The sequence below is a fragment of the Melospiza melodia genome, chromosome 2 (genome assembly GCF_035770615.1).
Source record: "Melospiza melodia melodia isolate bMelMel2 chromosome 2, bMelMel2.pri, whole genome shotgun sequence".
NCBI lineage: Eukaryota > Metazoa > Chordata > Aves > Passeriformes > Passerellidae > Melospiza > Melospiza melodia.
The window spans coordinates 109,503,044-109,526,762 of record NC_086195.1 but is presented as its reverse complement, the minus strand read 5'-3'; the positions used below and the strand labels follow the sequence as shown (position 1 = coordinate 109,526,762).

General features: G+C 34.9%; 1 protein-coding gene across 11 annotated transcripts in view; it reads right to left on the bottom strand.

Annotated features, from left to right (window-relative positions):
* The window catches only part of GPC5 (glypican 5), a 596,960-nt gene that overhangs the window by 273,843 nt on the left and 299,398 nt on the right, over nt 1-23,719 (bottom strand). For all 11 annotated transcript variants that reach the window (XM_063149526.1, XM_063149523.1, XM_063149528.1 and 8 more), the window contains one exon: nt 12,183-12,345. In XM_063149526.1, the coding sequence (XP_063005596.1) occupies nt 12,183-12,345 (163 nt within the window). The remainder of the gene's footprint in view (nt 1-12,182; nt 12,346-23,719) is intronic.

Sequence of the window (23,719 nt, the reverse complement as noted above, 5' to 3'; positions counted from 1 at the left end):
CTGACATTTCAGAAATAGTTTTTTTTTTAACAGCTAGCTGTCTCCACTCTAGCAACTGACATATTTTGCAAATGTCACTGTTACAATCCATAAGATTCTCTTAAGAATATTATACTTTCTACATCACTATCAGCTGTGCAAGTGCCATAAACTGTGTTTCTCACATCCCAAAGCTGATCACAGGATTTACTCTTTAGCCTCAGAGATGCAGACTTACATTTATGAGCATTTCTACTTTAGACTGTGAACACTGGGGAAAAAAATGAAAAATGGTGGAAGAGACATGGTAAAGGTAGTGTACAAGGACATTTCTGCATTTCTCTCTTACATCCTCCTCTATTCAGACTTGTTCTCATTCAGATGTCTCAATCAAACACTTTCCTCAAAAAATCCTCTTTGGTATTTTCTTATTCTTAGATATTTTATTTCATCTTATCCCTGTTCTCAAGGCTACATTTTTGCTTCTGCAGGCTAGATTTCAGAGACATTTTGGCCCTGAATTAAAATGACATTGATTGAACTATGTCCATAGGGCATTAGTGATAATAAAATAAAAAGTGTTTCATGTCCTTTCTAGAAATCTGACCTATCTTTCCGTGTGGTCTCTCCATGTTTATAACAAGCCCAAATCTTATGCCTGTATGAGAGACGTAGCAGCTACTCAGGAGGCCCTGAACTCAGTTTGTGCTGTAAAAGCATTTACCTGGGGATGACTGCAGGCAGCATGAACTTGAGAAAGGAATAGAAATGGGAGGAAACATCCATGTTTCAGAGATGTAATGGGCTTGACATAAAAAATGCTAGTGACTACATGGCTCCACAAAGGATGCTTTGATGAAGTCTGTGGCTATTGAGCTGTGGTGTAACCTTCTCTTTCAGCATATCACAATGAAGCAGGAGATTTTTCCCTTCCTTAAGCACATCTACTGGCCTTGAGAAGTGTCTGCCTAATGGGGCTTTAAATAGGGAAAATAACTAAAGTTAAGCATGTCTAACCTCACTGCTACTGGCCAATATCTGGGAAAGTTGTTCTTGTTAGCCAACCTGTGAAAACCCAACAACTGGAATTTATGTCCAGTTTAAATTATCTAAATGTAGGTATCTAGAGCAATCAATCTGAGCTAGCTTCTGCCATAGGGACTGGAAAAAGAGTTCATACAATCAAAATAAACCAGTGACAACATACAGAAATGGACTCCTGAAATGATCTGCTGAAATGACAGCTTGTCTAAGCAACAGAGTCCCACCTCTCCACTTGGGTATCTGCTATAATGTTTTGCCTTGCAAAATCTTTTCCACACAGCCTTGCAAAAACCTTTTCCATACATTTAATTCTGGAAACTTAATATCAGTACTAGTGCCTATTATTAGACTGCTTGTAGAAATGAGACATCACAATCCTGAACCAGATTGGAATTATACCTCACTGCTTCTCTTCAAAATAACAAAAGAAAAAGAAAAGTCCACTTGCTGTCTTCCAAATACATTATTTTACAGAATAGAGGTCATAACTGAGTATTTTGAATAGTTTCACTCTTTTTTAGGGAACTTCTGATGATTTTTATAAGTGTGTGTATATGTGTATATATATATATGTATATGTATATGTTCACACAAGTTTTGCAGATTTTAAGATCTAGATCTTTCTTAGGCTTGTATCTCCCTTAGATTGTTTCTTGGGGAAAAAAAAAAAAAGATAGTGCTAAGCTTCTGTATCAAACAAAAATTAATTGATTCTCTTTTATTTAAAAGTTAGCAAATGGTTTGAGCATGAATTACTGAGAAGTAGATTAGTCAAGGCATTGGAGTTATAATCATTAATAGTGGAAGACACAAATATGAAACTAATCTAATTTAAATCTCTGCACAGGTTGCAAAGGGAACTCTCAGGATATCACACACACTTTGATTTTCTAAAAGAATATAATAAAGCCTGGAGATGCATGACAGGCCGAAGAGCTACCTTTGACTATAAATCACCTTTGAGTAAATCCAAGTGTGACATTTATCATGGTTACAGTCTGTTTAAGAAATAGAAATATAACAGTCTGAAATCATTCACAACTTTGAAAAAGGACAGATTCTTTCATAAGTATATTTTAAAAGTGTTTTACAATTCCTTTTTGATTCAGTGAAGTAATTTCTTATTCATGTAATGGCTATGAAAGTTTTGTGTTGTTATATTTTTACATTTATTTTTTTGTTCAAAATCTAAAAGGAGAAACAGGTAAAAAAGATACCAAGACAGTTTGATAACAAAACACATCATGGTATTTACAGACATTCCCAATTGTTTTTTCACCACTACCCACTTTCTACATCACAGATGATGGAGAATAGGAATGATTTCTTCTCCCAGCAAACTAGAGCTTTGAGACAACATGAATTCTGTTTTACAGATCTTATTAGTTGTATTTGCAAGTACCCCTCTATTTTTTATTGCAAGAAGTCATTAGTGATACTGACAATAAGACTGTGAAGTACATTTAAAGATATTTAACCCTTATCTAAAAGTAAAAATCAATATTGAATCAGAACCAGAGTGAATTCAAAAGAAGCTAACTTTGGGAAGGCCTTTTCTAACTTGAGGTATCTGTACTGAAGGTACTAAAGCTTGTCCCTTTACAGACAGTTGAGAGAAACAAGGATTGTAGGGCACAATTCTCAACAGGCATGCTTAATGTAGGCCTAATGAACTGTGTCCTCATGTGCTTACTCATTTTCAGTGATACATGTTAATTCCTTTATAGTGATTATAAAACCAGTCTAAATATTTTAGCTTATGACAAAAAAATCCCGTCTCTGTGTCTATCGTTATTAAAGGAGGATTGCCTACTAAGGAAAGAAATGAAATACACAGTAGCCTATAGCTGCCTCCAATATTCATGTTTAGATTTTGGATGGTTACAAGTAGCATTTTTACTGTAAACTTGAAGTAGTGAATAAAGGACAACTCATTTTGAGGCTTTTGGTCAATAGAGTAGAAGTAAACCAGAAGAGTAAAAGAATCATCCATGGTTGGATAATAAAAGCTATCACAGGTAGTATGGGAAATGGAACATCAAGAGTGAGATGCTGCTCTTCCCCTCCTTCTGCCAAAAAAAAATTAAATGATAGACAGATTTAAAAAGAACACTTCAAAATTATGAAGGATTTCTTGTAGAAAGATCTCCTAGGCACAATAAAATCAGTCATAAGGGTAACTGGAGATGAAAGTGACTATTCAGGAGGTCTGTTCTTTAAAAATGCATTGACTTTTAAGGGCTTATTTGAAGTAAAAACTCTCATGTCTTTGAGGATTAGACATCACTACTTAGAGAAAGGGATTGATTTAAAATACAATTAATTAGGAGGAATGTATTTTTGCCACAAAAGATCTGCTCATTTTTGTTTTGTGTAAAGGAAAACATTATAAATTCTCATCCACTGAATTAATGGAAGTATTTGATTAAACAGTAAATGTGGTTAGAATACAGGGATCAAGAGTTATAAAAATGTTTTCTCTTCATATCCTTAATACATTATTATGAAACACATTTCAAAGAACACATTAAAAATAAATATTTGAATATGATGAATGAATATTTATTTATTTAATTAATTATAATCAATGGCTAATCAGAAATTATTAAAATATAATAGTGAAATTGGTTCAATTAAATATTACATGCATTAAAAGGCTCCAAATTTCTACCAAGTTCAGAAGTAGTGATATTATTAGAAGGTAATGCCTTTAAAAATACAATTAGAACTTTTTAATTCCATCTGAACTTATTACTTGGTCTCTCTGGAAAATACAAATTCATATGAAGTCAGTGAAGTGATGCCTACTCTGAATAAAGTGAATCAGAACTAATTTCAAACCTAGCAAATTAGCCTTATTATTTTCCTATTAACCATACTTTGCATAAACTAGCAGTGTATTTTGACTTGATTTTGCATATATCAGATGCACATGCAAAACTAAATAGTCCATAACCTAATATAGAATAGATAAGGAATTTTATTGTCTAGTATGGAAAAAAAAAGATGGTACACTTATTTTTTTAAGAGTTGTTCCCTTGATGAAATTTTCAAAGTTCTTCTCTGTTAACAGGATGAATCATAAAACTTTAGAAGTTTTTTTAGAAAAACAAAACAAACCTAAATTCAGATCAGACATTGGTGCAGTGGTTATTCTGATTTTAGTCTCTCTGCCAGCTGAATGGTTTTAACTATAGCTGTAGAGACTTTGCCTGATTATTATCTCCTGCTCTGTCCAAATGACTGAAGAGTCTTTGCCCCAGAGAGAGACGCTTACAGTAGGTAGAGCTAGGAAACAATGTACTTGGGAGAGCATGCTGCTTTTCGAAGGATTAGCCTTAACTGGTTTGCCACTGGCTCATTTGAGGGGATTAGATCAATAAATAACACAAACTCTATGGTATCACATAAACCATTTGCATTTATAGTCACATTTTATTCTGTGTTTGTGGAATGTTTATGGTTAACCATTTCTTGCTTAGCTAGAAGAAGTGGCATTTAGTGATTGCTCTTGATGCATTTTAAAGAATTCAATGTCGGCTTTTTTTACCCTTATGAATCAATCAAGAAAAGGTCTGTTTGTATTCCCCCTTTCAAAATTTTTTTCTAGCTGGTGGTTTGCGTTCGAGATATGTCTGAAAGATCCTCTAGAGGAGGAGGAGGAAATGAGGGAACTCACAAAACAATCCACCCCATTTCAAAAGAGGGAATACAACCTTGCCTTATGTAGGACAAAAACTTCCAGACAGAAGGTGTTTTTACTCTCCACCTTTCTTAACAGTACCATTCAGAATTAAATCTTGTAGTCCACAGTAGGAAATTTGACATTCACTGTCAGGTCAATTTAAGCAAGGACTGTATCTGTACTTGGCTTTCTTTACCTCTGTAATTGCTTCTGTGCTCTTTGGCATAAAATTTAGGTGAAATAAGGAAATGGTATTAATTCTTCTATCAAGTTACTTACAAAGTATCTAACTTGTTGATTGAAAGCTTTGAAGCGTTTGCATCTCTGGAAGACTGATCACAAGATTTTGGGGTTTTTTCCCCTATCTCTATTCAAGGAAATAGCCTGAAGGATGTCTATGCTGGTCAAAAGTTAGAAGAAAATGCATAAATCCACAGAGAGGAGTTAATTGGAGCTTTAGTGTTCTCCAGGCTGATAAATTACTCTTTTATTAATCCATTACCACATAAAGTGTCTATCTCCACAAAGATATTAACTTTATTCTGATGTATAGCACACCAGGTCAGATGAGACACAACCTGCATGATACCTTGACCACACAATACCATATTCTGTATTTCTCTGATATTTCCAAAAAGGAGCTCTTGAAGAGTTATAATCTTTATATGTAAATATAGTATTTGATATATAATTTTTTTGTTCTTTTTATTTTTCCTCTCTTCACAGGAGAATCTAGAGCAGAGAAGGACATACTGGAGTATATCTTCTGTCCTCAAGTTTGGGAGGCATAAAGCCGTAGGCAGGAAGTGGATTTTGGAAGTTTTTAAAAACTAGTAATAAGTAATAAACCAGAATTTGTTGAACAGGCAGGTGCTGTACAGTAGCACTTTTGTAAGAGTGGCACTGGCTACTTTGATTCTACTGCTTTGGAAATAAGAAAGCATTTAGGACATTCTCAATCCTGATAAGTAGCTATGACACCTAATATCTTATTAGGTTTCATCAGGAAATATTATAGAATGGATGAGAAAGCAATAAACATTAGCACTTTGCCAGAAGTTTGTTTCTTTACTGGTAACCGCGAGGGAAAATATTTTTACATTTGTACATTTGCACATTATAAATATTTATGCATTTGTTCAATGAAATAATACATGTAGTAAAAGACTCCAGATTTCTGGTAACTTCAGAATTATTGATATTATTATAAGGAAATTCCTAGCCAAATATAACCCCATGTTATTAATGCAGGTTGTTTGTAATAATTTCACTGCTCTGATGTGCTGTTTTAGTCCAGTGAGTGTGCTCATTAAACACTTCATGATAACTTAAAAACTTTGAAGAAAATTGTTCTGCTTTGTTTGTGTGTGATAGCTGCTGTCATAAAAATCTTCATGTCAATGTAACATATTAATACAAGGCAAAAAAAGTTACACTGCTGCAAAATATGAATTTTTATATTATTTGACCTAATTTCAGTCTCTGTGTAAATTCCCTCAGCAAATTTTACATAACCCTTCCCCTTGTTTGTTTTTGAATTAACAGTCCATCCTCACAATACAGTTTCAATCCATTACTCGGGTTAAATGAATCACTCAAAAAGTAGGAATGTTGATTCATGAGACAACGTGCTGAGAGAGAGATGATACTCTTTAAATAGAATACAATCAAAAATTGAAATATTGTCTTTTTTCAAATGCATAATATCATTATGCAGGTCACGCCTTTTTGCAAAATATTGCATAAGAAAGTTGTATTGTAACTTTTCTCAGTTTTTCAAGGGCATTTTAAGCGCAATCCTTTTGGTTTTTCTCTCACTGCTTGTGTTGGTTCTGGCTGAGCTGGAGTTCATTTTCCCATAGCAGCCCCCACAGTGCTGTGCATTTTGGTGGCACTTGGCACCCGTAAACTCACCACAGTGCCTCATGTTGTTATACATCTGACAACTTTATCTGTTCAAACTTCACTGCCTGGTGAAAGTCTATGCTTAAGAACCCAAAAGTGTTTTGGGGAATTTTTCTTTTTTTTGGTAGAAATCTTTGGAACTCGTGCATCCTTTGTCTTTGTTTATGTTTCAATAATTTATATCATCATGTATTTTTGTGCCAACACTTGATCATGCCCACGGAAAAATCTTTGAACTTCATATGTGTTGACAATATGTATCTTCTTGCTTAGTATTTACTAATTCTGGAAATGCAAATTTTTCATGGGAATGTACTAACTGCAATAAATCTCTCTCTTCAAAAGATTTTCAGCTCCACAAAAGACAAGAGCTATGAGAGAAAAGAGCTCAGATTATGATAAGTCCTTATGTGAAAAGGAAGGGTGAGATTCTTCAAGCCTCTCAATTAACAACAGCCTATGAGAATGTTATTGTTAAATTTATTATTGCAATATTTAGACCAAATGTGGCATTCACAGCAAGAACTTTTTTTTTCTTATTCATTTTTATTAGAACTGAGATGTTCTGAACTGAGTGAACTATGAACAGTGAAGTCATGTAGCCCTTCCAAAGACACCTGAATAACACCTCACATTAACATTTAGGAATTAGGAAGAATACTCTAGTGTGTAAATAAAACCTGAAATCCTACTCAGACATAAGGGATGTCTTACTTTACTGAGGTAACAGAATGTAGATGAGAGTTAAAAAGAATTTAACAGATGGCAAACATCATAATGGAGATTTTATTGCCAGCTTTAAGTAGTTTTGGTCCCAGAATATGCCACCAGAATCAGATTTAACAATGAGAAAAGCAACTATAGTGAAGTGGGTGAAGGAGCAGAAAGAGGAGAAAGGACACTGAGACTTGAGAATGCAGTATAACATCAGGCAAGAGACATAGACTGGTTTATTTATATAGAGATCACAACATAAAGCCTTTTCCAAGGCATTTTAACTCTCCAGCATGATTTGAACAAAAAAATTAATAATCCACAGGTTAAGAAGCCTGAGAAATAAAACATTTAGGAGACTTCTTTCTTCAAAGAGGATAAGCATCGGGTGAAATTTAAAAAAAAAAAAAAAGTAGGAGACAAGGTTTGCCCATATATATCTTAAGCACAAAGATATCCTCGATATTTCTGCATATGTGAGCCCTGAGATCAGGGAGATCACTAGAAGAGCTCTGGCTGCAGTGTAGAAACATGTGTGCTGCATGTTAAAATGAGCAAAGAAAGACAGACAAGTGGTAGAGCACTTTCCAGTGAATCGGTGGTCTTGCTAGAAGTATTATGAGAATTTTGATAGATGGTATTGAGAACCTCAATGGAGTGATATTGGGATTGGCCCCTCCTCACAGAGCTATTTGAAAACAGATTCAAATCAATATGTAGGTGATAAGTATTTGTTGTTATTACTGCTGCGTTCCGCAGGGGGTTTCAAAGAGGTAATTCATTGTGGCACACGAAATAGTCCTGTGGGAGCTCCCAGGTTAGAGGAGAATAAAACTAGCAAATGAAGTGTCAAGACTTTATACTACTGTTTATTTTATACATTTAAAGTACACTATCCTTTCTAGTACCATTTCTTCAAATAGCTGCACGATTTACCGTATTTTAAAAGTACTTTTGAAAGAGAAACCAGTCAGCACAATTGCAGCACTTTGAAGCATTAAATATAATACATTGATTGGACTATTTGAAATCTAGATTTTGAAAAACTAGATTTTTTAAAAGATATATATTTTTTCAAAATATAACACATTTTAAACATTTTTGTAATGCAAGGCTATTACTTCTATATTACAAATACCAGATCTCTTCATTTGCCTTCTAAAGCCCAAAGGCTGTCACCACAAATTTGTCAGTCTTCAGCACCAAATGAAATAAATTCTTACATCTCTAACACTGAATGTGGAAACAGGTAATCTTCCACTTCACAAGCTACATGTACACATAAAATTGGTAAAAGTTTGTTTGGCAAAAGTATATCCCTTCCCTTCCTCTCTGTTCCTTCTGGGCTTGAGTATCAGGCACACATCCAAAAGGCAATGACATAGCATCAAAAAAAAAGGTGGATGTGTCTTTATTTTTATACACAGCAATGTAATAAGGGAGGCTGGTTCTGTATCATACTTTAATAGCTTATTAAGATCATTGATTTGTTGCACACAGGATTATCTCCTTGGTGAAAATGTCTGCAGAAGCTACCAAGAGAGCTTGGGCTATGGCTAGGACTTCTAGATTCAACTATGGAAAAAAAAATACATAGCAATCCCCCTTTCTTTCCTGGCTGGTTATGAGAGAAAGCAAAGTTGTCCAGAAATAAACAAATGCAGGAAGTTTTTTGATAAGGAAAAATAATACTGACTTTATGACTCTGTAGAAAAGGTAGTGCTGAGGATCAAAATTACTGTGGTCAACTTGTACGCTTGCCTGAAATTCAGACATACTTTTCAAGTAGCTGTAAGCAATGTCATCATAGTGATTCTATCTCTTCTGTTTAAAAACTATGCTTTTAATTGATACCAGTCACCCAAAGCTAAGAAAATTACACAAAATTATATATGTTGCATAAGTATATGCATAGATGTTAAAAATATAACCCTAAATTCTTATTATGTATATATTTTTTTCATCATAAGTATATGCACATAAGTGCATATGTACATACGTACATTTTTTCAACATAAGTATATGTATAGATGTTAAAACTATAAGCCTAAATTCTAATTATGTTTATTTTTTTTTCAACTCTAGTTCCTCACATAAAATTTTAAATCTTGAGAAGACAATTTTGTTTTCTTACTAAAATGTATTGGTTCCCACTTTAAATCTAACTTTAAATTCCCAAAGTCCTACTCATATATCAGTGATGCAATAGAATAATTTTTCAAGCACCTGTTTCATTTATCTTAAACATACACTTTAACATATACTTAAAGACACAAGTGATTTCTGAAAAAAAATCTTGATCTATATTGTAATAAAATTCTACAAAATTGAATGTTTTAACTGTTCTGTTGGACAGCCCATACCTGATGCCTCAGAACAAAGTAGGACTCTTTCTGGTACACATTAAAGACAACTTTTAAGTTGAATTCCAAAAAAGGAATTCATGCCAGCTTAAATCCATGAAATCACAACATGAGAAGTTGTGATTTCATGGGAGGTACTAGTAGCTCAAGGGAGGTATTAGTAGCTCAAGATTTATGCACAAGTCAAAATATCAAAAATTATGGGTTCATATTTTTGTTCTATAATATCTTAGAAAATGTTCAAATGAAACAGAATTCATGTAAATTTCACTATGCCTAGCACACAGCTTCTAATTCTGGCAATTTAGAAGATGTAGGATAAAGAGGATATGAAGGTGTGAGAGTCTGTCCGAATTTTCCCTCATCTGCCTCACGATCGTCCTTGGGAGACCACTGAAGAGAAGACCCCCCCCATCTATATCTGGCTCTGAAGGAGAAAGTCACACGCCATGGGCCCTGAGACCTGAAAGCTCAGTGTAGAGCTATTGTTTTCACAGGAGTGTTTGCTGTATGCTAAGAAGAGGGCACCATGCCCCATTTGCCACAGTAGCAGCTCTGGAAGCTGTCCCACCTCTCGGCCTGGCTGGATTTCTCCTGAGTTTCAGGTGGTCTCCCACAGAAGACCCTCACCTGTTTTACAACCACCGTGACAGACAGACTGAGATGGAAGAAGTTTCTCCATCAAGGACTGAGACATGAAACTCCTAAAAGGCCCCTCTGCTCCTTCCAAGGATTGGGACTGAAACCCCCAGCCCGGGGGAGGTGTGTGGGGAGGCAAGCTGACCAAAGAGAGGTGTTTGCCTGCAGGTTGTGACCACTGGAGCAAGAAAACAATGGCTCTCATTTACTGCTGAGAACACAGACTACCTGTTACATCTATCAAGCTCATTTACTGCTGAGAACATACACTACCTGTTACATCTGTTCCCTATTGTATCTGTTTCCCCCCCCCCCCCCTCACAGTTTTCAGTAATAAAAACCTCTGAGTTAGCCAGAGCCTTTGAGATCTCCCCAGCGTAGCAGGTGGACCCTCGGCTGGACTGGACCAAAGGACTTCGTCTCTGCGTTGGTAGCTATATTCGCTCTCTCTCTCTCTCTCTTTCTCTATCTTTTTCTCTCCCTTAATCCCTCTATCGCATTTTTGCTGTAGTTATTTCAATAAAACTGCATTTGTTTTGATTATCACTGCAAACCCCCTTGTACCGTGTTGGTATTTTGCACTCTGAGATCATTCCTACAAACCATCAGGTCATCTGTCCATTAGGACGGACCCTGACAGAAGGCTAATTATAATTTTGACATTTTGAAAAGATTGCACTAAATATATCAATATTAAGAAAATTCTAATGCAGTAGAAGAGAGTGAAATGAAATATACTGTTCTTGAAATTCTTTTTTCATTTAATACTTTCTTAATAGCTCTAGTCACATTCTAAGACCATTTTACAGTACTTCAATACCACAGTGTGTCATTATCAAATAGATATATATGCAGTATTACAAAGAACATCTGGTTTTAAATATTTGAACTCCTAACTTCTTTCTCTAAAGTTAAACCTCCAAGGGCACTCTAAGGAAGTAAGTGTCCAAACTTTTTTAGATATTGCTCAAAATCCCATCTAGACTTTTAGTAGGACTTGAAAATGTATAGATTAAGTGTCAGTGCAAGAAGATCTTAGGCTGGTTTCAAACTGAATTGTTAAGGCATACCCCAGAATGTTCTGTCACATTTTTCCAGCAGTTCAAAAAGAAATGGGAAACTACATGATCTCTACAGCCACATTTTTAATTGCCTCTTTACTGTCAAGTCAAAAAGAACCTGGATTTCACATCTAAGCCTGAAAACATGCAACACCCTCAAATTCAGTGAGTACAGATAACACAAAATGCAGAAAAAATAATTCAAAATGGAGAAATGGAGTTTAGATGAAAATATTTATCCATTGCCACCATCTCTGCCTATATTTCTACACTCAAAGAGAAATAAGAAGAGAAATCATATGTGCTGAAAAATGTCCTGATTCAGAGCAGTAGTAACTTACTTTGCTTGTGGTTAGAGTTCTATGCCTATCAAGTGCATAGCCACAGGATTTTTAATGAGAATTATTACAAATGTGAGCTACCTGCCCTAAACCTCATGGTTTGCCACAGTTCCATCAAAAATTAGTTCAGTTTCTCTTTTTAACTGCCAAATCTCTTACGTTAATGTAATAACTCAGAGGGACATGCCACTTTATACCTATTATTTGACTAAAATACTGTGTTAAGTCTATATTGGGCCAAGTGTATTTTAACATGTGTTATGATAAAACTGATACTCATTGATACTGTGCTCACAGAAATCCTATAATCGTAGGCCTTTTCCTGTAAATCTTGCAGCACTACACAGGCAACTTTTCACATATTTTCTGAGATAACATAGTGGCATGTATTAGTGGAAAACATACCAATTCACTCTTAAAATGCATGAAAGAAACAGAATCGTGGACTTACGGTCTGTTATTTTCAGGACTCTTTTGAATTCTCCACTTCCAGATCCTCCACAACCATCTTCATCATCACAATCCCCACTGATTTGTTCATCTACACCTCCACCACTGCCTGTTTGTTGGAGATCCCATTTGTCATATTTTGGAAATGATTTGCCCTGCAACAGCTGAAGACAAGATATAGTATGCAAGTTAGCAGTATATGTGGAGAGCTTCAGAGAGTACCAAAAATTTCACATAAGTCCCTAGTAATTACCTGATTTGAAAAGGAAATTTCAGGATCAACAGAATGAGAATTCTGAATTTTTAAATTTTTTTTCTTTAACACTGACTTACAGATAGATTTGAAAGAGTGGCATTTGGAGATGTATTGTTTTGTTTTAATTTTAAACCCACAAATTGTCTTTATCACTATATAAGAAAATCACCAATTTCTTGCCCAGAGGCCAAGTGGAGTGGTTAAGTACATAGAATCACAGAAAAGTATGGGTTGGAAGAGACCTTTAAAGGCCATCTGGTGCAAATTCCCCTGCAATGAGCAAGGACATCTTCAACTAGATCAGGTTGTTCAGAGCCCCAACCCAACCTGATTTTAAATCTTTCCAGGGCTGGGTCATCTACTGCTTTCCTGGGAAACTTGTTTCAGCATCTCGCCACCCTCACTACAAAAAACTTCTTCATTATATGTGGTCTAAATCAAACCTCCTTCAGTTTAAAACTATTGCCCTTATTTCTACCACAACAGACCCCACTAAAATGTTTGTTGCCCCTTTCTTATAGACCCACTTGGAGCAGACAGCATCTGTGCTGCTTAACAGCTGGATCTGGATCTTTTAAAGGCCCATGTGGCGTCTACTGACACTTAAGATACATTTATTGTTTTATGTGAATTTATCGCATTTGAAATATCTGAAATAGTGTGAGAGCTGTGTTGCAGTTCCATATTGGTGAATCCAAAACACCCTTTTCTGCTCTGAGTGTGTCATACAGAAATGTAGTAGAAGCTGAAAAAAAAAATTGTTGGGATGATATCAAATGCCTGACCAAGGGACAGCAGACCAAACTAGTACATTCAGAGGCAGGGCTAGCATGGAGACAACTGTTTCCAAAGGACATCCAGGTATTACTTGGGTTGAACTAATAAAAGTGAGGTAAAATAAAACAAAGGGGTAGCTGGTACTGGCCTAAGCAGTGTAGATTATTCAGTTCCAGTAAATAAGATTGTTCTCTGACTCCTTTTTATTTCTCACTGTAGAGATTGCAATGATATCTGCATTTTTTATAAGAAAACAATAGAGATCTGTTTAAACATTTCTCCACTCTGTTGAGCAGTGCTGAGCAGTTATCTGAATAATGTTAATCTCTCTCATTTATCAAATGTACAAGTGCTGTCATACCGTATTTAAATACGAGGTGGTACAACTGTCATATACACACAAAGTGCCTTCTTCCCCATTCAGATTCATTTCAGTTTATCTGTCAGATATATATGAACACCATCACCTATAAAAACCCAGGTTCTTACAAATGTTAATAATTCTTATAACCTCATCTCATCCAAAATGCCAGTTTGTACAGGTTTGTACATTACTCATGCTTCAATCTAGGAAGACTTCTTTACACTGGCCAAAACCTCACTGTCTCAGATTCTTTAATTTAATAATCAGATAGTATTTTCTCTTTAGGAAGATATTAATTAGTTAGAAACAGACTCAGTTGTTTTATAACTCCAAAAATGTGTTTGCTTTGTTGTTTAACAAGATACTGGGTTCATATGTTCAACCTACATACTGAGTTTATTTTCAGCTTATGGAATCACTTCCCAGACAAGGATCTCTTAAGTGCTGTACAGTGCCCAACAAAAAATATTTTAATCACTACTGCAATGAGATCGTTCAGATAAATCTCAATGCTTCCATAAAATCCACTTGCTCCTCTGTGTAAGAACAGGAGAATGCCTCTCACCACTGAATTAGCAGAGCCAATTTATGCAGCACTTTTAATTCAAAAGTTTTATTAGACATTTATATGCTACCTGAAAGACAAACTACTTAGCTAAGAGGAAAAAAAGATCCTTGGTACTGCTGCTCTGCTCCCTGCTCATTGTGTAAGCCGTGCCAATTTCTAAAAAATAGTATTTATTGAACCAAAACACAGACTATTTAATGAACTACACTCAGTTAAAAAACACACTACTTTTTCACCCCAATTCATATTGTGACACATTCCCAGGGCCAGTTGTGTGATAAGGTACTCTATTCCTGAGATCTGTGGCATAAACATGGGCAGGAACTGCCAGCAAGACAGACAGTTTTTCAAACAAAATGTGTTGGCAAATTTTCTACAATATGCCATATACATATATACCATATATACAATATATATCTAGTGTTTGTATATATATATATACATATATATATATACACCTATCTGTGTGTGTTTATATATATATATATATATATATATATATATGTAAACACACATTTTTTTCAGCCAGAGAACATGCATCCTCCTCTATATCTCTGTCTCAGTCTTACAAATATATTGGCTTAGTAAGGTTTTATATTTTGTTGCATCTTTAAATTTCAGCATACTTAGTTATTTCTCTTTCCTGTCTTTTTCTTCCTTTTTTTTCTTATTATTATGCATTATTGACTTATGACTAGAAACCTAAAAATACAGATGATCCCACTTAATTGCTTTAAAGGTAGGTCCAGTATTGAAAAAGTACACTAACTTTTTTCAAACTTTTCACTATGCTTGAAATAGTAGAAATTAAATAATGATTAAGCTCATTTGTTATTTGGACTTTGTTATTCTCAATTCAGTCTCCTTAAATGTACAAGAAGAAATTTTGTTTCCATATAAGTTCACAAGTCTCAGTGCTAGTCCTCTACTAAGCAAGACTTGGATCTAGTATAAATTCTTTATTAAACAGAAATCCATGTAGTGCTTCAAAGCTAAATTGATTCACATTATAAATAAAGATAAAAGTTGTTTAGAAGAATTGTTCTCTTCTGCTGCACTTTTTATAAAGCTATTCTTTGAGAGGAAAATAAGTACATGTTCTAACTGGAAAATTCTGTTGTATATACTTCCTGGGTCTTCCAGCTGAATGAGGAGGGTTATTAGCTGTATACTATCTGCCCCTCCAAAAAGTACAATGACTGTTTTCCTGCTGTGTCGTAGTGTAATAGTTTCTTTTCTTCTTTTGTCTAAAACTTATTCCATTGTATCAAATTTTTTGTCTCAAAAACCCTGAAACCACAAACGCCATGAACTGAATCACACATCATTGTCTTTCAATTTCAATTAAAGAGGCAGCAAATATTCTTGGCAACTGTGTTTATTTGAATGAGTGGCAAGGGTTAATTCACCTCTGTTCTGAGACTGCAGTAGATACACCAATATTCTAGATTTGCTGGTTCTTAATGTTGATGGAAGTTTCTTGAACTAAGACTTTGGTATTAAAAGCATTTCCTCTGCTAGTGGTGTTTTATTTTCCCAGAAAATTTGTGCACCACTACTATGGTATATGTGCATGGGGGAATGATTTGGTATAAATCAACTAAAAGGTCCTTGGGAGTCTTCAGCTTCACAGCTTTCCTGCATAGCTTTGGGAAGTCTGGCCTCCCCCTTAGATCTTTTAGTGCTCAGTTGCCAAAATACCTCTCAGGACCAGTACTGATGGCTTAGTGAAATGCTTTCTTTGACCCAAAAGCAATTCTGAACAAGGTTATAATACCAAAAAGAACCATTAATAAAATTTGTGACATTTCACATTTTAGAATGGAAATATTTGCATTACAGAAGTTACATTGTTGTATTAAAGTACTTGCAAGGTTCTGTAAATATATGACTCTGCTCTGTAACATTTCAGTAAGAAAATGAACTGCTTTCAGCAGCTACAGAGGCATCTTATGAGGGTTGTTGAAGCTTCTCAACAAATCTCAGAGTATAAGCATAATTAGGAAAATTATCACTAAGGATGTATGATTATTGTACAATCCTATAGGGCCTTGTAATATTTCAAGATTATTTGAGACTTTTATTGATGATCTGCAAAGCAAAATGAAAAACCAAGTGGTAATGATACATCTCTTATTGCCACGGGAACTGGAGAACTACTAAATAACAAAAAGAAGTGACAAACTTAGAAAATCTCATCTGGCAAGTGAGGCAATTGAGTGAATTTTAAAATACGTACTACAATAAAATACAGACAAAAGTAAATTTGCAAGTCTAAATATTGTATTACATGCATATTAAAGACAAAATATTCTGTTTCGTAAATTAATTGTGGGTGTCCTGTGTAGCCAGTGGAATATGAATTACTCAGAGCAGTGTTCTAGCCAAAGATTTTAATGGGATATCTTTGGGGACATAAATAGGAATACTAAGTCAGATTAGGGATGTTATATTACTCCTAAATCCCATTCTCATTGTCTTTGTTCAGAAAGGATGGCCCAGAAGTGAATTCCATTACAGTGATTAAAATGGAACCAAAAATCCTTTTGTTTTAGCCACAGAGCTCATCCTTTCCTACACTCAGAAAACCTTTGATCTCAAGATTTAACCAGCCTTATAAGCCTTGCAAGTGCCTATATGGCAAATAGAGATTTAACAGATTTGGCAGGCCAAAGCATAATGGCAAATAAATTTCTTTTTTTTTTATTTAAACATTCAAAGTGAATAAAAAAAAATCTATGCTACAGGAATCATACATTTAAAAACATTCAGATTGATCTATATAAAAAAAAATTCAGTAATTAATAGTAATAATCAACAGTTGGGGTAAGGGGGATTCTTTAGTTTGGTTTGGTTTATTAAGACTTTTGGGGGGGTTTTGTTGTTTTTTTTTTGTTTGTTTGTTTGGTTGGTTGGTTGTTTTTTTTCCTGGTTCACATAGACTTTGGTCTTAAAACATGAATTAATTCAGAAGTTCAAGGACATGGTATGTGTGAGGTTAAAGTAAAAAACTGAAATAGTCCCTTCTACCTCTCAAAAATGTATAAATTCATATAAGTAAATCCAAAATGGCAAGAGTGTACTCTGTTTTGTATTTTTCTGCTTAACAGGAAGTTACAAGTGATTTAATCCCTGTTGTTCATCTCGGCAGGAACACCAGACAGCCATTCACTCACTCCTCCTCAGTGGGATGAGGAGAAAATCAGGAAAATGGTAAAACTTATGGGTTCGGATAAAAAAAGTGTAGTAGGACATAAAAGGAATGGCAAATAATAATGGTGAGGGTGATGAAAGAATGTACAAAACAAGCGATGCACAATGGAATTTCTCACCACCCAGTGACTGATGACCTTACCAGTGGATCACCAGCCAGCTCTCCCCAGTTTACATTCTTAGTGTAATTTTGTATGGTAAGGGATAACTCTTGGATCATTTGGGCCCATCTTCTTGCACACCTCCAGCCCTGCTCGCTGGCAGGGCAGCAAGAGAAGACAAAAAGTCCTTGACAGAGTAAGCACTGCTCAATAGCAATTAAAATGTTACTGTATTATTAACATTATTCTTGCCCTAAATCCAAAATACAGCATAATACCAGCTGCTAGGGAGAAAATTAACTCTATCCCTTCTGAAACAAGGACAATGTCTAATGAATGATGAACATTGAAAGGCAATAAAATTTTTGCAATAAAATGTTTACATGATTGAAACTGATGTGATTCAAAAATCTAGTATCCTATTCACTTATTCTACATCATAGACCTTAATGGGAAATATGCATTGTCTATACATTTTATTGTATTGTATTTCAATGAAAATATCTTGATGCTCTCTTGCAGTTCAGTGTGAACTAAGCTCAGTCACAGAATTTCCTCTCTTTCATTTATGTGCACATCATAAGTACTTTTGGAGGGTATCTTAAAGGAGCTCAGCAGTGAATCCAATTTAGCTAATCAAGTCAAATCCAGAAGAATTATTTCTAGAAGTCTTGCTTCCTTGAACTCTTTCAAATGAGAGGAAAAAACTGCTATTTTTTTTACCTCTGCTTATCATTACATATCTGTAGGGTTTCATTTCCTTAACAAAACTATGCATTCCAAATTAGAAATCCAGCTTATATTGGAGACTGGTATTTAGATCACTAGTACGAGAATTCATAGTCCCTTATGAATAGTGAGTGCCCTGTGGGGATTTTTTTTAATTGAAAAAAAAATTATTAAAAAAATTATGTAGTTATGTACTTCACACAAAAATATGTATTTTTGTATGAAGTACATAAGTACATCACCTCTTTTCTTTATTTTTGATAATATTTTCTCAGAGAGGATGAGATTTCTAATCAGCTATAACCTTTATACCTTTGAGATGATACCAAGTACAAGCAATGTATACATTGCTATGTCAAACCCACTGTTTCCTGCCTAGATCCAGAGCTACAACTCTATGTTTCAAGCCTGAAAACTCATTCTTCTCCATAAAATCACCAGTAGCCTGAATTTCTGATGGAAGTAACACAATACTTCTCTCGAGTCTAAGCTAACTCAGCTGAGCAAAGAAAGAAATAGACATTCATTCTGCTTACTGAGCTGCAAAAATTAGAAAGGTGGCTGAGCACCAGCACTGCACAACACACCTTCAACCTACTCTTTGTGCTTTCTTGACATACCTTTACTACCTCAGGATCAAATCAGTTGCTGCCTGAATAGCAAAAATAAAAATCACCCCAGCTTGTTATTACACAACTACTTCAAAATCCTTCTCAGTAGTTATTCATGTAGCATTCAAAACCACTTAGTAAGAGAACAAAATTTTCAAAGAAAGCTAATTGCTAAATCAGGTAGCAATGACTAGCAATTTTCATTGAAGGTACAATTCCTCACAGTGGGACTATGGGTTCAAGCACAAGCACACACTGTACATTTTATTCCATCCCTAGCATGCTTCCTGACCATCACAAAGTTGAATTGACCTAACTAGCACTCTCCAAAAAAAAATGCTTGACCCCAATTTGAGCCTTAGAATAGTCTACAGACTGTTCTGAGTAGGCAGCCTGTATATGGTTATTCTGCCGTTTTTTTGGGATGTCCACAGTGCCAAATAAAAGAGAACCAGGCAATAAGGTACAGTGATAGACACTGAATTCTCAGTCTTTCTAACTTACATCTGTTCACCAACCAGTCCTCCCTAAGCCACTTATTAAGAGGCTCTTTGTAATCACTGGAGATGTGGAGCAGTGTGCTCTCACCCTTTTTCCTCCTTTTACTGAGTAATATAGATACAGCTCCTAAATGGAATTGTCCATTCACAAATACCCTTTTCCCAATTTTTTATGTATAGAAATCTTGCTTTGTATCTGGGATTGCATTTTACATCAAACCCACCAACTCAGGTTCTCACTTGAGTTCTGTCGTGAAAAATTACTTTTCTTTCCAGTTGTTACTGGATCTGAGTGAGTACAAGAGCAAAAGCTTGGCTCTTATCCCTTGGTGCAATCCCTGCCACCACAGTTATGCACACTATCAACTTGATTTGTTTAAAAATATTTACGTATTTCCATCCATAAAAATGCATGTCTTGCTAACATTTCACTGCAGGTTTAAATCAGCCTCAGAAAATTAAGAAAATTAGTTAGAAAGAGTTAGACATTTCTGAGATAACAAATGAGAGCAAAACTAAACCCCAGAACCATAGAAGGTACTCTTATTTCTGGCTAGCAGCTGAAGTAACAGAAAAAAGTCACATTTTATATGATTAATGTTTAGAGACTAATATTCTTTGCCTGTTTCACTCATCCATGCATATGCTTGTTTGGTTTTTTTGTCACTATTCTTTTCTGTTCATCTGTTTCCTCTTAGTTATTTGAAGGTTATTGGTTATAACCCCTTCCAGTAGATATTACAAATAATTTTTCATATAATTTTCAAATAACTTTATCCTTTACCTTCTCCTTATCTGAATTTTTGGACCTTTCTTCCTTGGCAAGGGATGATATAGAGAGACATATATGACATATATTAGACAGTTTTCTTTGGTCCTAATAGTAGAGTGAAATTATGTCCTTCCAGAACAGAATATGTGAATCACTAGACAGCTTAATATCGAGTGCTTTAATGAGTGATTAATGAGGTATAACCAAAAAAAAAAGAAGGATTGATTTAAATAACATGGCACACTGTGATCAGATAAAACTCATTTGAACAAACAGAGCCAGGATTTTGGGTGGGGTTGGGCTTCAGAATCATATACCTGAGTGTAGATGTCAAAAAATTGACATGTTTTTATGTAAGTGAAGTGTCTAAAGTCCTCAGTAGTTAGAAGTTTGATTCAGTTTTGTGAAGATCATTGTTTAGTGCTTTTTGATATGACCTAGAGTATCTGGTGTAGAGAGACAGGAGTGATAGAGAATTTGCAGAAGACATCAAGCAACTGCTGGAGGCCAAGGAACATCGAGCAGCTGGAATGGTTCCAGGCATCTGAGCACATGCAATTGAACCATAATCCTAGTTAAAGCTGGGAGTTATTCAGCTAAGCAAAGGCTGGAATCCAAAGATTCCAGAAAAGAAAATAATATAGAAAAGAAATAACTAAAAAATGTTTATCAAGAGGATTCTTAATTCTTTTAGCCAGGCAGTGCAATTTTTGTTTGTTTGGTAACAACACAGCTCATAGCACAACAATGCACAACTGGATAAAAGCACAGTGGGATACTAACCATCTATCTAAATCCTATAGATATAAAATTCACTGTTTTTCTGTATGTTCCCTCTCTATTTAAACAGCAAAAATAATCAAATTATTTGTGAGGAAAAATGCTGATTACAACTTAAGAATCAAATTTTCTCAAAGAAAGTTTCAAACCAAACATTTTCAGTGATACCAGCTAGAACTTGGAAAAACATATGCAGAATTAACCAGAATTACAGCCAGTTTCAATAACCTCATGACTATCATTACGCAGGATGCAGTTTTTCAAATAAAATAGGAAACCAACACATACCAGTGAAGCTGTGCAACAGAAGAGTGTGGAAACCCAGGGCACCAGGAATATTTCTCTGTCTGCTCTGAAGTAACCCTGACCCCCAGGGGAGCACTGACTTTGACCCTCATTCATAGAGAACATTTCCTAGACTTCAAGATAGACTAGAATCCAAAAAAGTGTGAAATAAATTATAGAGAGTACTGTAAGTTTATCACTTGGTAAAAAAGTTAAGTTTTAAGTTTTTTTATATGTTGTAAATAGAAATAAAATAGAAAACACAAAGTGTCATCCTAAGTTTCTTCTTCATGATTCTTCTCATAAATTTGAGCAGCATTTTGTAATTAAGCAGAAAAGTCTGCATTGCAAGCTTTGAAACCAGTTATTGAGTTAAAAAAGAAAATAATCTAAGTGTCCATTCTTAATTAAAAAGTTTAGTCTTAAAAAACCTTGTAACAAAAGATTAACCATTTTGTGCCTTCTAATGAAAAACTACCAAACTCACAATAGTAAAACTATTTTACTAATAAAAAAATAATAAACAATTAAATTCAAACATAAATTATTATCTCAAATACCTTCAATCCAAATCCAAAAAAACCCAACAACTAATACCCCCACAGAAGAGAATTCACCAACCTGCAAGATTAATATATGCAGACATTACGGACATGAGTACACGATCATTAGCTCATTATCATGCACTGATTTGTACTGATGGTAACATCAATCTGTTATTAGTCTGGCTGTTACTTGGACATAAAAATCATGGCATTAGCAAAATGTAAATGTTTAATTTTATTTTTTAAGAATAAAGTTTGTTCCGTGGTTCAACATGTTTTTATTAAATTGCTACTGAACAATAAGCTATAAATGGGTTCTACAGCAAATTATCTATAATACATCAATTTTCCACCTGTATATTTCCAGTCTGTGGCAATTTGGAGCTTATGGCTACAAAACTAAGACATAAGCTTTGTTTTACTCCCTTGACACAGCTTTTTACTTAACAGTTAATAATCTGTAAACCCTAGTTTCTTCTCATTATCAGTGGAAACAGAAGTTTGATGTTAGAGCTGAAGTAAATTAAGCTTCATGATAGATAACGAAAATCACAGACAGGCTATTTCAGGTTTTGATTTCTTCTTATACTTCACAGATCTGCAAGTGAAAGGGCATAATATTGAGCCATTTAGAAGAAGGACCTTCTGGAACACTTTTCACTTTATAAGAATATGCTACTTGACATTTCTTCTGGAGGGCCATTCAGAAGACATTATAGGAAAAGCTGCATTGAAATAATCTGTGATGCCATCATGAGCAAAATTGTGCCTATACTGTTAGAGGTACATTTCTTTTGCTACCCTATTGTGAGTGAATAATTTGATGATTTATCCAGTGAACTGATTTCAGAGAATTCAGCAGTCAGTGGAGGGGACCCACCAGCAGTGCTGACTGACACACTGCTTTCCTTTATCCAGCAGCAGCATGATAAAGCTACTTTTCTCTTCTGCTTGGTGACATTTCTAGCCCTCCCATCAGTGGACTGGAGTGAGTGAGGAAAAGCAACATCTGCTGCGTAAAATTCATGAAGATTAAGCTGACAGCAAAGCCAATATTGTGTGACTTCATAAAACTAGTATGCTTCTAGCAACAATTGAAAGGAAATTAAATACAAATATAAAATAGAAGGAAGCTTTTACTTTTGCATTAGGCATTGCTCTGTAGATAATGCAAGCGAAAAATGGTCCCATATACTCAAAAAATTGAAACATTAAAAATAGATTTCCCTCTTCAGCAGCTGCATATGTACTTTTCCCTTAAATCAGAGCATTCTAAATTGATCTAGAATATGATATGACAGTAGACACCTATAAAATTTAATGCAGAACTCAGTATGAAACAAAATCCTTCAGTATTCATTTCTCTCATAATGGACCATAGCAATGTTTTCTGTGGAACAGCTTTTGTGGGGAGGGATTCTCTATGCAAATATATTGTCATGTCCCATCTCTCCTACCCCCTCCCCTGCAATACAAAAGATATTATGCAGAACCTTAATATAACTGATATAACTTATAGCCAGGAATCTCCTTATATTAGTTAGACCAAGTATCAATCACAAAAGCATACCTCCACTCCTTATCTGTGACTTTGTTTGGCCCCATCCTAGAATAAGAGATTGCCACAGAAAAAACATGGATCCAGAATCTTCTGCATTATTTACCAAGTTTTTCTTAAGGTCCAATACATACTCTTTTAATTTTCAGAATATATCCTTCAGACAGAATGCCAGTATAAACTCTATTACATAATTTATGCCACACTTAAGTCTTACACTGAAAGTTCTCCAGTCACTGAGATTGTGTGCCAGCACTCTCCAGAATACAAGTGAATTCTTAATGAGGTTAAAACAAGGCCTTCCTGCCACAGAATTTGCTCCTTGTCCCCATTCTCAAGTTGTCATTTCTTTTCATGATTTCTGTATAACTACACTTCTCTGGTTATATTCGTGTAGTAAGGCTGCTTTGCATAAATTGAGACTTACAATATATGAAGGACTGTGTTTTTAAATCTTCTTTGCCTCCAAACTATTCATA